The 15345-nt window shown below is 37.0% G+C and overlaps 3 protein-coding genes across 4 annotated transcripts; 2 read left to right on the forward strand and 1 right to left on the reverse strand.

Annotated features, from left to right (window-relative positions):
• Nucleotides 1-55: 55 nt before the first annotated feature.
• LOC6585825 (osmotic avoidance abnormal protein 3) lies at nt 56-8669 on the forward strand. Its single transcript, XM_002011415.4, has 7 exons — nt 56-356; nt 3853-4077; nt 4154-4777; nt 6448-7241; nt 7982-8192; nt 8269-8392; nt 8449-8669. The coding sequence occupies exons 1-7, from the start codon at nt 285-287 to the stop codon at nt 8589-8591; spliced, it is 2193 nt and encodes a 730-aa protein (XP_002011451.2). The 5' UTR covers nt 56-284; the 3' UTR covers nt 8592-8669.
• A 1320-nt stretch (nt 8670-9989) lies between these two features.
• On the reverse strand, nt 9990-13540 carry LOC6585826 (polycomb protein PHO). Of its 2 annotated transcripts, XM_015160777.3 has the most exons (7): nt 13333-13540; nt 12888-13119; nt 11774-11909; nt 11000-11703; nt 10592-10931; nt 10404-10523; nt 9990-10341 (listed from the first exon to the last, which is right to left on the reverse strand). In XM_015160777.3, exons 2-7 carry the CDS (start codon nt 12982-12984, stop codon nt 10191-10193), a joined length of 1548 nt encoding a protein of 515 aa, XP_015016263.1. In that variant the 5' UTR covers nt 12985-13119; nt 13333-13540; the 3' UTR covers nt 9990-10190. The 2 variants fall into 2 exon arrangements, with proteins under 2 accessions (XP_015016263.1, XP_015016264.1); XM_015160778.3 differs by lacking the exon at nt 12888-13119.
• A 478-nt stretch (nt 13541-14018) lies between these two features.
• LOC6585828 (40S ribosomal protein S3a) lies at nt 14019-15057 on the forward strand. Its single transcript, XM_002011418.4, has 2 exons — nt 14019-14391; nt 14482-15057. Exons 1-2 carry the CDS (start codon nt 14051-14053, stop codon nt 14945-14947), a joined length of 807 nt encoding a protein of 268 aa, XP_002011454.1. The 5' UTR covers nt 14019-14050; the 3' UTR covers nt 14948-15057.
• Nucleotides 15058-15345: the final 288 nt, after the last annotated feature.

Genomic DNA, 15345 nt, shown 5'->3' on the forward strand with positions numbered 1-15345 from the left:
ATATTCCATATATATATATATATAGATATATATATATATATTATATTTTAATTAATTATAGTTTCTTAATTTACCGACATAAGAGTTTCCCAAATAAGAAGATCGCGGTACGAGCGAACGAATATACTCATTTTACACTTTGTGTACGGGTATCAAAATATTGGTTGAAGTTCAAAGTATTGCAATCAATAGCCAGTTAGTATCGACCGTCTACTCCACATTAGCGGTAATAAACAAAAACAGAGTCCTACAAAAAGGTATCGACAGCAAATAAATAAAGAGTAATGGGTGAAAATGTAAAGGTGATTGTTCGCTGTCGGCCATTGAATCAAAAGGAAATCGACAGCAAATGTGATGTACGTTACATGACTACAAATTGTAATTATATTTTTGCATTTAATTATTTCTTTTTGATGAATTATTAAAAATTTGGTAATATATTTAAAATATTAGGAATACTTAAAAAAAAAACAAGTAAGAAAACTCTAGTCGAGAGTGCTCGACTAGATACTACCCTGAACCCAACAATTAAAAATGCCCATTTAGTATGGCTAAAATTTCAATTTCGATGTATTTAAAAATATAAATAAATTACCAAACTCATTTAATAAAATATAAAAATATTTTGAAACAATTAAAAAAGTTAACGTAAGTTGCACCGATCGGGATTCGAGCCACAACTTCTCGATCGAGCGTCATACAGCTAACACACTAGGCCACCCCACTCCTGATAGTGACGCTGGCAAAACTCAAATAGATTCACTGCTGCTGCGCCATCTACCAAAACTAAACGAAACTAACAGCTGATGTGATTCAACGAATGTTTCTAGAAGAAGTTTGAATGTATGTGTGCACACGCATACGATGCTGTTGTAGCTGCTGCACGTGCGTTTGTTAATTGGCCAAATATTTGATTATTTTTTATTAATTTTTGACTGAACGGAATTTAATGAAACTTTCAGCATATGATCTACATGCTATATTGAATATTTGTTTAAAAAAAAAGAAAAATCATTCACAATTAGCTATAGTGGCATCTGACTTGAACCTGAATGTTTTTACTCGATAAAAACATAACGGGATGATTTATCGAATTTTAAAAGCAAACTCGACGTCCGCGCTGTATATACGGTCATTTAAAAAAAATTGAAGTCTCTAGCTCTTATATCTTCGGAAATCGACGCGTTCAAACATACGGACAGACGGACAGACAGACAGACGGACTGGGCCAAATCGACTCAGCTCGTCGCCCTGATCAAGAATATATATACTTTGTGGGGTCTGCCACGCCTCCTTCTGCCTGTTACATACATTTCAACAAAACCATTATACCCTGATTTCCCATTAAAAATGGGTTCAGGGTATAAAAAAAAAAAGACAATATATATATACTAGTTGACCCGGCGAACTTCGTACCGCCTAACAGTCTCTATATATAAAACAAAGTCGGGTTTGTTACAACACTTATAACTCGAGATCTGCTGGACCAATTTTCATGGTTTTGATTTGTTGGATTTGTCTCCGCCCCGAATAGCAGAATATATCTTAAAATTAATTAAAATTTAATTTCGGAACTGTCAGCGCGTTGCAAAAGGTGAATTGAGGTGATTATAGTTGCAACGGGCATCCACGCGATGGCGAGTGCCCGTTCGGAGTCCTCGCCACCCATAAAGTAAATTTGTACAAATTTATAAGGTTCATTTGGCTACCAATTGTTAACCGACTTTGTGGTAAACTTGGCCTTTGACTTTGAATGTGGGATTAAATTGTTGACCATTTGCAGCAGTATTTTTAACTATTTCCGTTGCTCCAAACGATGCCATTTGAAAACAAGAATTGAATTTTCGCATTGACTGCAAGAACAGCAAAGAATCTGGATAAGGAAGCCGTGCAATGGTTCCGGCGCTGTTTCAATTTCTGGGAGTTTTTCTTTTCCTGAGGAGCACCACCCCGATCGGCTCATTTTTAAATTTAAGGGCATGGCAGTGCGGGTATTCTTTGTCCAATGTACCAATGACCACTTTGGAATGTGCTGTAAGTGCTCGATTTACTTGTTGACGTTGTCGGTCAATTCCTCTACGGCTGTTGACTACGAATCTGCGCGCTTCTCTTCGTTCTAATTGTCTTTGCTGGCTTCGCTCATCTCGTGCCTCTTCCAATTGTAACTGCGCCATGCTTACACGGACATCTGCATTGCTTTGTTGCCTCTCTTGATCTGATCTTTGTGCTCTTCTATCCTGCATGCCTCTAGATTTCAGTGTTCGACGACTCAATTTAGCCCCCTTGCGTTTCCGTGGCATTGTTGTCTGCTAATCAAACATAAATTAATCAAGTTGAAAAACTGTTTGGTGATTAACAGTAACGTAATATTGTATTCGATTGCTCATTATTTGCCTCACCTTTTATACGTACTAAAAAAAACACGTATATTTATTAATCACGTTCACAGTGTTCGCTAGAAAATGTCGCGATTCTAGTGTTTCGCCATAAAGCAGGGAACGCCATGACTCTGGTGGCAGGACCAACAATGGTAATGCCACTTTACAACAAAGGCAGGGGCGTTTCACCAGCAAACTTCAATGGGCCACAATGCTGGCAAACAACGTCCATTGAACCAATTCAAACTAAACGATGCAAGGTGTAGTCAATGGTGCAATCATATCGAAACGCTGTTCGATTCAAATCAATACTGGAACCATTTCTTATTGCCGTTTCACGAGCAACCTTTCTTCGAATTACGGCCCTTCTTTGCTGCATACTAAAGCGGCGCTCTGCTCGGGCGATTTCTCGCTCTTCGTCAGATAATTGACTCGCGATATTCCGTTGCCTAATTGCATTACGGGTCCGATGGGAAAATTAGATTTGCTAGGACGCGGCATTTTTATACCCTGAACCCATTTTCAATGGGAAATCAGGGTATAATGGTTTTGTTAAATGTATGTAACAGACAGAAGGAGGCGTGGCAGACTCCATAAAGTATATATATTCTTGATCAGGGCGGCGAGCTGAGTCGATTTGGCCCTCTCCGTCTGTCTGTCTGACCGTCTGACCATCTGTCCGTCTGTCCGTATGTTTGAACGCGTCGATCGAGAAGATATAAGAGTTAGAGACTTGAAATTTTTTTTCCTAGGTCCGTGTATAGCACGCGCATATCGAGTTTTGCTTTAAATATTGATAACTTGCCCCGTTATTTTGTTATCAGTTAAAAACATGATCGAGTAACAGTAATAAATTTATATGTATCTCCTACATCTTTCAAATTAGACTCTCCAAATGTTATATGAATTTTATACAATTCCGGTTTTTGTCAAAATTTACCCCCCACCCCTAATTCACCCCCTCACCCTCATATTTGTATTTCAAATACTAGAGACTTATGCTTTGCATATCTATGTTATATTCATAATCTGAAAGTTTCATGAAAAAAGTACATCCACAACAATTAAGTTCCCATAGTCAGCCACCACTGCAGCCAAGGCGTGTTTGTGCGTGCGTGCGTATGGCTGTGTGTGTGCGTGTGTGTATGCATGTGCGATTAATTATTGAAATATCAGTTGCTCGAAGGGTTCAGGGGATCTCGTAGTCGGGCAGGCTCGACTATAGCTTGTTCTTACTTGTTGTATACAAATTTATCTGTAATAATTATTTTTAATTATTATCATATAAATTATTTAATATAAATAATAATTTAAAAAATATTTTTTATAATTAATCAAAAAATAATTCTTATTTTTGTTAATTTTTACTATAAAAATTATAATCATTACGGTCCCTGATATAAGTTATAGATCTATTGTGTCTATAAAGAAGGTTAGCTACTCGAAAAATTAATACTTTTTTCAATTTGTAAAGACTATTTTAGAGACTGGAGACTACACTGTTGCAGTTGTAAATCCCTTGGTTCGCAGTGCACCGAAAAAAATATTTCAGTTCGACAGCGTGTATGATGGTCTCTCAAAGACGGACAAGATCTACAACGATATGTGCTACTCTTTGGTGGAGAGCACTTTGGAGGGCTACAATGGAACCATATTTGCGTATGGCCAGACTGGATGTGGTAAAACACACACTATGCAGGTAACTTTACTCTATAAGAACATATTTCTCTCCTGCACTCCCTCTCTTACTTTTCAACGCTTTTGTAATTCATCAGGGTGAAGGATATTCGGGAGCCGTCGATAGCTGCGGCATCATACAGAGATGCTTCGATCATATATTTGAAACGATCTCAATAGCAACGAGCGTTAGGTATTTGGCTTTAGTGAGCTATTTGGAGATTTATAATGAGAATATAAGAGATCTGTTAAGTGCGAATGAATCGATTGGGATAAGGAATCATGTGCTGAAGGATATACCAGGCGTGGGTGTTACAGTACCAACGTTAACTAGTCAAGCTGTGATGAATGCAACCGATTGTTACAACTGGCTAAATGTCGGCAACAAAAATCGAATAACAGCCGCAACATTAATGAACGAGAAGAGCTCTCGATCTCACACAATATTCACAATAAGTCTGGAGCAAATTCAGGAATCATCGACAGTGGGCGACTCGCCAAGGACACCAGTTATCGGAGGAATACGTAGGGGTAAACTGAATCTGGTCGACTTAGCCGGTTCCGAAAGGCAGTGTAAGACTGGAGCATTCGGAGAGCGGTTGAAGGAGGCGACAAAGATCAATTTATCACTATCCGCATTGGGAAATGTGATATCAGCCCTAGTTGACGGTAAAACAAAACATGTACCATACAGAGACTCCAAGCTGACGCGTTTACTGCAGGTGCGTTTAAGCTGTGTATACTGTGTTTTATAGATATGTTTGGAAAATGGGTATATCAGTATAGCATAAACTGGAAACACAGTGTGAGCCTACAAGAGCTTGTGTAAAGCTGTTTTTTATACCCTGAACCCATTGAAAATTGGAAATCAGGGTATAATGGTTTTTTTGAAATGTATGTAACAGGCAGAAGGAGGCGTGGCAGACCCCACAAAGTATATATATTCTTGATCAGGGCGACGATCTGAGTCGATTTGGCCCTGTCCGTCTGTCCGTTTGTCCGTATGTTTAAACGCGTCAATCTCAGAAGATATAAGAGCTAGAGACTTGACGCGCATATCGAGCTTTGCTTTAATTATCGATAACTTGCCCCGTTGTTATGTTATCGATTAAAAGCATTATCGAAAACCAGTAATAAATTTATATCTCCTACATCTTTAAAGTTAGAATCTCCAAATTTTTTTATGTATACTTATATGCATTTTATGCAATTTAGGTTTTTGTCAAAATTTACCCCCTACTTTTAATTCACCCCCTCACCATGACATTTGTAAATGGCGTATTTCAAATACTAGGGACTTGTGATTTGGCAAATACATGCATATCTATGTTATATTTATAGTCTAAAAGTTTCATCCACAAGAAAAGTTATTTAACAATTAAGTTCCCATAGTAAGCCCACACTGCAGCCAATGTCTCTGTGTGTGCGTGTATGTGTGCATATGCGAATAATTATTGAAATATCAGTTGCTCTTTCGTTTACCTGGAAGGTGAGAAAATGTAAATAAGTGCCTCAAGGCACTCTTACGTCCTAGAGGGTTAAATGACCTTATAAACGGCGCGGATATCAAGTTTGCTTTTAAAATTCGATAAATCATTCCGTTATGTTTTTATCGAATAAAAGCATTCAGGTTCAAGTCAGATGCCAGTATAGCTAATCGTGAATGATTTTTCATTTTTTTAAATTTGTCAAATATTCAATAGAATATGTAGATCATATGCTGAAAGTTTCATTAAATTCCGTTAAGTCAATCAACATTAAAAAATAATAAATTGTTTGGCCAATTAACAAACGCACGTGCAGCAGCTACAACAGTCTTCGTATACGTGTGCACACATACATTCAAACTTCTTCTAGAATCTGCTTCTTAGAATCTGCTAGATGGCGCTGCAGCAGTGAAATTACTTCAGGTTTGCCAACGGACCCTCGAAAAGTGGGGTGGCGTAGTGAGTAGCGGCGTGACGCTCGATCGAGAAGTCGCGGTTCGAATGCCGATCGGTGCAACTGATGTTAATTTTTGTAATTGTTTCAAAATATATTTATATTTAATTAAATGAGTTTTCTATTTCATTTACATCGAAATTGAAATTTTAGCCATACTAAATGGGCATTTTTATTAGTTTAGTTCAGGGTAGTATCTAGTCGAACACTCTCGACTAGAGTTTTCTTACTTGTTTACGAGTATTTTTCCACGGTGCTTCAGAACAATGAAACATTGCACTTGAAGTGTATAACAGATTTCTTGCATCAAAGTATGCTACTATTTAGGTTTGTAGATATCACAAATTGAAGAATCGTTCAGCATTACGACACTCTTCATGCACTTTCAAGCTCATCAAAACTCAGTAGAAAATGCAAATTTTGTTGAATAGTGTAATCGATTTTATTTCAGGATTCCTTAGGAGGCAATACAAAGACGTTGATGATTGCATGCATTTCGCCGGCTGCAAGCAACTACGACGAGACATTGTCTACGCTGCGGTATGCCTGTCGAGCGAAGAACATATCGAATGCACCTCGAATCAATGAGGATCCGAAGGATGCTCAATTAAGAAAGTATCAAGAGGAGATCCTCAATTTGAAGCGCATGCTCGATGAGAGCCAGCAACATGAAAGTGTTGTCCTGCATAAGTTTGTTGAGGACAACAATAAACAGAAGGAGCTGTGGCTGGAAGAGGCTAAAGTCAAGGTGCGACAGCAGATGATCGACGAGATGAAGGATGTCCCGCCAGTTGCAAAAAGTGAACAATCAAACGAAGCCATCAACGAAGACTTTCAGTTGCATGCACGCAAACGAATCGATCTAATCAAACAGGCTCTGATAGGTGGCGAAAGAGTTGACGACCTGCAACTCCAGGAGCGTCATCGAATGCGTAAATTGGAGGCAAAGAGACATTTGAGTGCCATTGCCCATGCTTTGAGTCGCGTGGAGAGTGAGGATCGGGATCTGCTCCAAGATCACTACGCCAGCATTCAGCAGGAAATCAATATGAAAAACGAGCGCATCAAGAAGTATGCCCAGAAGATCAAGATGCTCGAACGTGAAGTGTCTGATCTGAACTCAGAATTTCAAATGGATCGTGAGGATTACTTGGACGAAATTCGGCAACTAGGTCGACACTTAAAGTTCTATCAACTTCTCTTTTGCAAAGCGCAACCGATTCTAAGAAAAACTGGGCGAAACTGGTAACAAAAAATTCTGTTTTCCAGTTTTACTGAACTGTACATTTTATTATAGCCTGAACCTATTGAAAATGGGAAATCAGGGTATAATGGCTCTGTTTAATAACAGGCAGAAGGAGGCGTGGCAGACCCCTTAAAGCATATATATTCGTTATCAGGGCGACGAGCTGAGTCGATTTTGCCCTGTCCGTCCGTATGCTTGAACGCGTCGATCTCAGAAGATATAAGATTTAGAGACTTGAAATTTTTTCCTAAGTCTGTGTCTATAACTTGTCGATAACTTGTCCCGTTATTTTGTTACCGATTAAAACCATTCTAGAAAATCAGCAATACATTTTTATCTGGTGCATCTTTAATGTAGATTCATATATATTTTATAGAATTTAGATTATTGTTATATACACCCCCTCACCAATAAATCTATAAGTCATACATCAATTACTAGATACTTGAGATTTGGCAATTGCACTCATAATAATGTTATTATCATCATCTGAAAGTTTCATGAAGATAGTCCACAAAAAATGTTATTAAGCAATTAAGTTCCCGTAGTAAGACCACACTGCAGTCAATCCAATAGCATTACAATGTGTGTTTATGCCTATCGTGCGTATGCCTATCCTTGTGCTGTTTCTTGTGTCAGCAGAAAAGAAGCGAATAATTTGTGCTCGAAGGGCTTAGGGGAGCTCATAGTCGAGCAATCTCGACTAGAGCTTTCTTACTTGTTCTCTTATTGTATTCAGGAATGCGGAACATATATTGGAAAACTCGCTTTGGAATGATGATCTCAAGACCTGGAAACTACCCAATGATATTGAAAACAATCTCAAATTACCACCAGCCAATCTTAGATCTCCATTTCACAAACAAAACGTATTTGACAACAAAAACTTGAATTCCTACTTAGAAGATGTTTACAATAGACGAGACTCTATTGAATTTGAAGACAGTACAGTAAGTATATATATATATATATATATATATATACATGTATAAATTTATTTATTTATTAATTTATTCATAAATATAGGTTATCAGCGAGGAATCGCCTGAAACATATAAGGTGAACATAGTGAAAAACTACTTTCGGCCTAATCGTAAAAACAATGATCATTGGCTAGAAAGAATCAAAAGCTCGCAGACACACGTTCATGGTGAGCATAAAAATAAATATAAATATAATATATAATAATATCTTAATATTTTACAGATTTCAAGTTACGCCGAAATACTCCATTGTCAATCAATGAGTTACAGACGTCGTATCATCAAAAAAATTTACAATTAAGACCAGCTTTTAGCCTAAAGCAAAATCCGAAAGCGACGCGCGAAGAAATTGATAAAACAAGCTGAAAGCTTTTTTTTTTTTATACGGCTCTGAATACACTAACAAAATAGCAATAAATAAATAAAAAAAAAATTAAATTAATATATATTTACAGTGGACAGCTTGAGAAATTGAAATATTTCATGTAGATAATTTTCTGCTTATTATACTCTGAACCCATAGAAAATGGGAAATCAGGGTATAATGACTTTGTTGAAAGTCACATATGTAACAGGCAGAGGGAGGCGTGGCAGACCCCACAGAGTATATACATTCTTGATCAGGGCGACGAGCTGCGTCGATTTAGCCCAGTCTGTCTGTCTGTCTCTCTGTCGGTCCGTCTGTCCGTATGTTTGAAAGCGCCGCTTTCAGAAGATATAAGAGCTAGAGACTTCGTATATATAGCGCGCATATCGATAACTCATTCCGGTTTTTTTATCGACTGAAAACCTTATAAATAAGTTATTTTATTATATCTTATACCTACATATATACCTTTAGAGAAGGAGTCTTCAAATGTAGAATCATAAATATTTATTGAATTTCGAATTTTGTTAAAATTTAGCCCCCACCCCCTCACCAACAAATTTGTAAAAGGTGTATTTCAAATAGTATTAGTTTTAAGGGGGCTATCCACAGACGAAATTTTTACACGAACATGTTGTGTTCGTCAAATATTCGAATGTGGATAGGAGTGTTCGGCCGAACATTTTGTTCGACGTTTGTATTCGCATGAAAATAGAAATGTTTCTATCTTACGGGTGTTCGTGCGAACATGTTCGACAATGGATCCGAGTGTTCGCACGAACATCATTTCTAGAAATATATCCCAACAACAACATGGGCCAAAATGAGCCGGCTTTGTGGCAAAATAAAAGCGAAAACTATCAAACTAAAAAGTTGCGCCAAAAATAATGAGACAAATTATAATTGAAATATAAAGTTGTCGAAGAAAACGCCACAATTAATGTCGTCAAAGCAAAAGTAAATTGTCTGCACGCTGCATACAGGCGGGAACTGGAAAAAATAAAAAGAAGCGCAAAGTCAGGTGCTTTCTTTTGTTTTAAATAAACATTAATTGCCATTAAGTTCGATTTTGTTTTCTTCTGCCATGTTCACAGTCCAAAATTTGTTTTAGAATGATGTTCGAGAACATGTTCGTGAAAATGTTCGCTTAGTTAGTAGGCAAACTCGGTGAACATGTTCGTGAAACAATTTCGTCTGTAAATAGCCCCCTTTAGCAAATGCACGCATTCTAAAGATACAAACACAATCTTCTAAAAGTTTCATGAAGAGAGTCCATCCACTAGAAAAGTTATTAAACAATTAAGTTGCCAAAGTAAGCCCATAGTACTGCCCACACTTATAGTAAATTCGTAATGTGTTTTCATTTACTCGATTCGTTTCGCAATATAAACACAGCGTTTAATTTGCGTTCCATTTAATGATACTTTTCATGAGAAAATAAATGTTTCTTACCAAATAACTTAGGTACGTAGCTACATATATACATACTATGTTCTTGTTATGCTTTAATATATATCTGCTGTATATAATATATAAAACCTTACGAATATAAGCTTACACAAGATTTTGAGTGTTCTGTTTATATACACACTAATATTTTAGTCGGCATACATTACAAATGGTGCTTGGGTTTCTGACATAGTTGTATCACGCAATTCTACTTTTATTAAGTTTGTAGAGCTTTCCCCACTGGGGCTTAGAGGCTCGTTGTTGGGGCAAATGTTATGGCGCGGATTGGCTGTATTTCGCCTGAAATGACATTAATTAAATATATATATTCGATCGACTGCTTTTATAGAAACATTACTTACTTGGCTTTTGCATGTGTTAAGATGTGGGATTTTAAATTTGTCGACTGAGCGAACTTTTTATTGCACGCATCGAACGGGCATACAAAAGGTCTATCTCCAGTATGAATTCTCACATGCGTTCTGGTATAATAAACAATGTGTTTTAACATATAATGTTTTTACAACCGTAGGTGGATAGGTGGTGTTACCTTAAATTAAAATCTAATGAGAAACGTTTGCCACAACCCTCGAATGTGCATTGAAATGGTTTTTCGCCCGTGTGCACTAGTTGATGCCTCTTCAGTTTTGAGCTCTCAACAAATGCCTTGCCACATTCAGCGCACACATGAACGCGAGGTCCGTGTGTATGCAAATGTTTACGCATTGCGGATGAATCACGAAAGTATTTATGGCAGCCCTTATGTGGACAGGGGATCTTTTTATCATTGCCAAATTGTCCAAAGTCGGTGGTATCCGCTGACTCAGCCGATTCTGTTGCTATTGGTGGCGCTCCTGCTGTCCCTGGGGCTGCTGTTGCCGGTGCTGTTGCTATATATATCAAATAAATGAAAAATATTAAAGTTAACTGCATTCATCACCATGCGACTGAGTTATACCGAAAGTTACTGATGCTGATGCAGTAGTGACATCGTTATTTATATCACAATCATCATTTGGCACTAATGATTGATTGCTATCAACCAGCAGAGTTTCTTCATTGATTAGGCGACGTCCCTGGGATATGGCTACATACGATGACATTTGTGTTTCACAACATAAATTTCTTTTTGAACTAGGATTACATTTATCTGCTGCCGCTGCTGCTGTTGCTGCTGTTGCTGCTGTTGCTGCTGTTGCTGCTGCCGCTGTTGCCCCATTCATCGAGAGAATTAATTGAGGCTGTAGTTGTAGAAATTGCTCTTGCTGCTGTTGAAAAAATAATTGATCCTGCTGCTGTTGCTGTAATACTGTTTCATTTTTTTTTATCTGTTCGGAATTTAGCGCACTTTCATTGCCAATTAAATAGTCAACTTCATCGGCATTTTGATCCGAACTGGAATACTCATCGTCCGATGTACCCGATGCCCACATTGTAACGCTAAATTCGCCCTCCATTGTCTTAATTTGAACTAGTTTCTGTTCCCACCGCCGGGACTTGCCATTTCCCGACATCAGTGCCATATGTTTCCTATCCATAGCTGGTTCTGGTTGAACATTTGATCGATCTTGTCTTAATATTTGCATGCAATTAACCAAATCTTGTGAAACACTCTCCTCCAAATGCTTTGTGCTTTCCAATGCATTATTTGCGTTCCCTTCCCTGTGCAGAAAGTTTTAAAACACATATAAAATCAGAAACCGGACAGCGATGCCCTCAAAACTTTACTCACATCTTTGTTGGCGGCTTTAACAATGATTTTCCATCAAAGTGCAAACTATTATTTCGAAAATCCGTTTGGCGAAAGGAATCATGCTGCGAAACAAGCACCAATTCGCTACTATGTCCAATGTCTTCTGTCCCTAAAACTATAGAAAGAATAGAGAAAAACTGTATATGTCTGTATATAAGTAAATTTATTAACATTTTTCTCTCCGTTTTATTATTTATTACAATTAATTCGATAACTAAAATCAATATTGTGTAAGCAAAAATATACAAATATATATACATATATATACAGACGACTCTCGGTATTTCGAAATTCAAAGACTCTTAAATTACTACGAATTATCGAATGTTCGAAATATTAAGTGGTTCAACATTTTTGAGAGAAAATAATATTTGACATACTTGTAATGTATGTACAAATTAATGAATCTTAGAAAAGAACTCATTTATAAGGGTTTGGTCCGAAGCACATTGTTGCTTTTCTTCTCCCCTCCTTCTACTTTTTCAACTTTTTTTAGGACTCATATTTCATACAAAATTTTAATATGTATACTAACGAAGCGATTAGTGCGGAAGCAATTCAAAGATCGTACAAACACATGAGTACGAATTACCGCATCTTAGTAAATATTTTTAAGTTCGAATTACTGAGTGCATAAAAATATAATATAAAGAGAATTTGTAGGGGACGCGTGATTACTTTGAATTTATGAGAAATTCGAAATATCGCAGGTTTTAAATGACGAGAGTCGACTGTATATATACACATTTAAAAAGAAAAGAAAATCCTTTTTATTTGCTCCTTCTGGTTTAAGCGTCCAACGGGTATAGCGACGGTCGTCAGTCGTCGGTCCCTTGAGCGTCGTTATAACCGGATTCCACTATGTATATATTTATATATATGTATATATATATTTTTTTTATATTATTCATATTTATATGTATAATATATTTTTATAAATATATGTATATAATTTTATATAACCGGATTCCACTATGTATATATTTATATATACATATATATATCGGGAATCCGGTTATAACGACGCCCAAGGGACCGACGATTTTACATCGCTCTATATATTTTATTTATAAAATAGATGTTTTTCATTTACCATTACTTAGGTTTTGAACATTTAGGGATTTGGGCAATTCTTCATCATTTTGAACTAATATACCGTAATGTTCATAGGCAAAATCATTTGTATCCATGACTGTTATTGTTCTTTTTCAATTGTTGTACATTGCAGGATTCTCCAAATATGTGTGTTTATGTGTATGTACGTATAGGTGTGTAATTCAGAGGTATATTCGGCAGCAGCAGATTTTGTTGCGTTCAGGCGAGGGCTGGGTGACAGACAAATAGCACATTTATATGAATTGCTCTTGGTAAATAAATTTGTTGTATATTTCACTCGTTGTTACGTTTACACACACGTATATATATATATATATATATGGTATGGTAAAGAAAGCATATTTTGAGATCAAGAATTAAGCGTGAGCTCCAAATGATAGCATCGAACTGAACGAATCAAGCCCAATATCACTAAGCCGTACCCATAATTATTGTACTGGAGTCGTTACGGATTGCCACTTAAATAATATATTTTTTACTAGCACTGTATATAATTAATGAATTGTGTAAGATTGTTTATAGCACAAAGAATTAGAAACATTTCATTGTAAAATTAATTTAAAAAGGAACCAAGCAGAACAAAAATGGATGCAATGAATAACTGAGAGTGTGTGCCCAATCTGTACAAATTGATAAATACCAAATTTCAATACAAACAAACCATCTAAACGCCGTATGTATACCAATACAAAATGAATCGGAAAGAAAAATGACCGATTGTTGATATTCGATAAACTAATTGTTGCTAAAAAAGATTATCATATATTAGGTAAAGAATATTTATAAATGAAATAACTATGCATTTATAATTTTTACATTTTAATTAAATATTTGTTATTTTTCACAATATAATATAAAATATATTTATATACATTTATATTTAATTTACTCCGATACACATAGTCAATATTGACAAAAATAAATGTAAACATATAAAATACTATTTTCAGTTCCATTTTAGCACTAACCATGTTCTATGGTTAGTGATTTCAGTTAGTTATCCAAAAGAATAATCGGATATCAGTTGTGTGCAAGGCAACTCTGAAGCATCTTTGTGGGATTTAACAACACTATTTTCGGTTTCCTTTCTTTTGACAGTTACTCAACGTGGCTCGACCTTTTCCGGTTTAGAAGTTTACCATGGCGGTCGGCAAAAATAAGGGTCTCTCGAAAGGCGGCAAAAAAGGTGGTAAAAAGAAGGTAGTTGATCCATTTTCGCGCAAAGATTGGTACGATGTCAAAGCGCCAAACATGTTTCAAACCAGGCAGATTGGCAAAACCCTCGTGAACCGTACGCAGGGCCAACGCATTGCCTCCGACTACCTTAAAGGTCGTGTGTTTGAAGTTTCGCTTGCAGACTTGCAAAAAGACATTGACCCCGAGCGTTCATTCCGTAAATTTCGTCTGATCGCCGAAGATGTGCAGGATCGCAATGTGCTCTGCAATTTCCATGGTATGGACTTGACAACAGACAAGTACAGGTATGACAGACGAATAAATACATATGTATTTATATGTATATATATATATACATATATGTATATTCAAATGTTTCACTGAAAAAAACATAGATCAATGGTAAAGAAATGGCAGACTCTCATCGAGGCCATTGTGGAGGCAAAGACCGTAGACGGATACTTGCTTCGTGTGTTCTGTATTGGATTCACATTCAAGGATCAGCAGTCGCAGCGCAAGACCTGCTATGCCCAGCAGTCGCAGGTGCGTAAGATTCGGGCCCGCATGACCGACATCATTACCAATGAAGTGAGCGGCGCCGATCTGAAGCAGCTGGTGAACAAATTGGCCTTGGACTCGATTGCTAAGGATATTGAGAAGAGCTGCCAGCGCATCTATCCACTACATGATGTCTACATTCGCAAGGTGAAGGTACTCAAGAAGCCTCGCTTCGATATATCCAAGCTTCTGGAGCTCCATGGTGATGGTGGTGGCAAGACAACCGAAGCTGTTGTTTCCGCTGAGGGCGCTGTCATTGACCGCCCCGAAGGCTATGAGCCTCCCGTACAGGAGGCTGTTTAAATTATTCGATTTGCGGGTCAGTGAGTGGACGCCTACTGTGTGAATGACTTCAAGCTCGGGCATGTCTTACAATATAAACAAGAAATAAATATAAAAAAAAGAAAAGTAAAGCTCTTCTACTCTTGCTACTTTGCTCGTGGCTATTTCGTCTTTGGCGCAGGGAGCGGGGGTGGTTGGGAATTTGTAGGGAATAGGGGCTCTCTTTCTTTGCAGGAACTATACTAGCTCAACCTCTACAGCTCTCAAATGGTGAGTAATATATTCGATTACGCTTTTAAATATATTCAAAATGATGTATTTTATTTTTCGTCTCTGATCAAATTTTGATGGAAATTCTTAAAGCAACTGAATCCAGTAAAACAAATATAATCCGCATATTTACTATAAAGTATTAACTA

This window comes from Drosophila mojavensis, unplaced genomic scaffold, assembly GCF_018153725.1.
Source record: "Drosophila mojavensis isolate 15081-1352.22 unplaced genomic scaffold, ASM1815372v1 contig_151, whole genome shotgun sequence".
Taxonomy (NCBI): Eukaryota; Metazoa; Arthropoda; class Insecta; order Diptera; family Drosophilidae; genus Drosophila; species Drosophila mojavensis.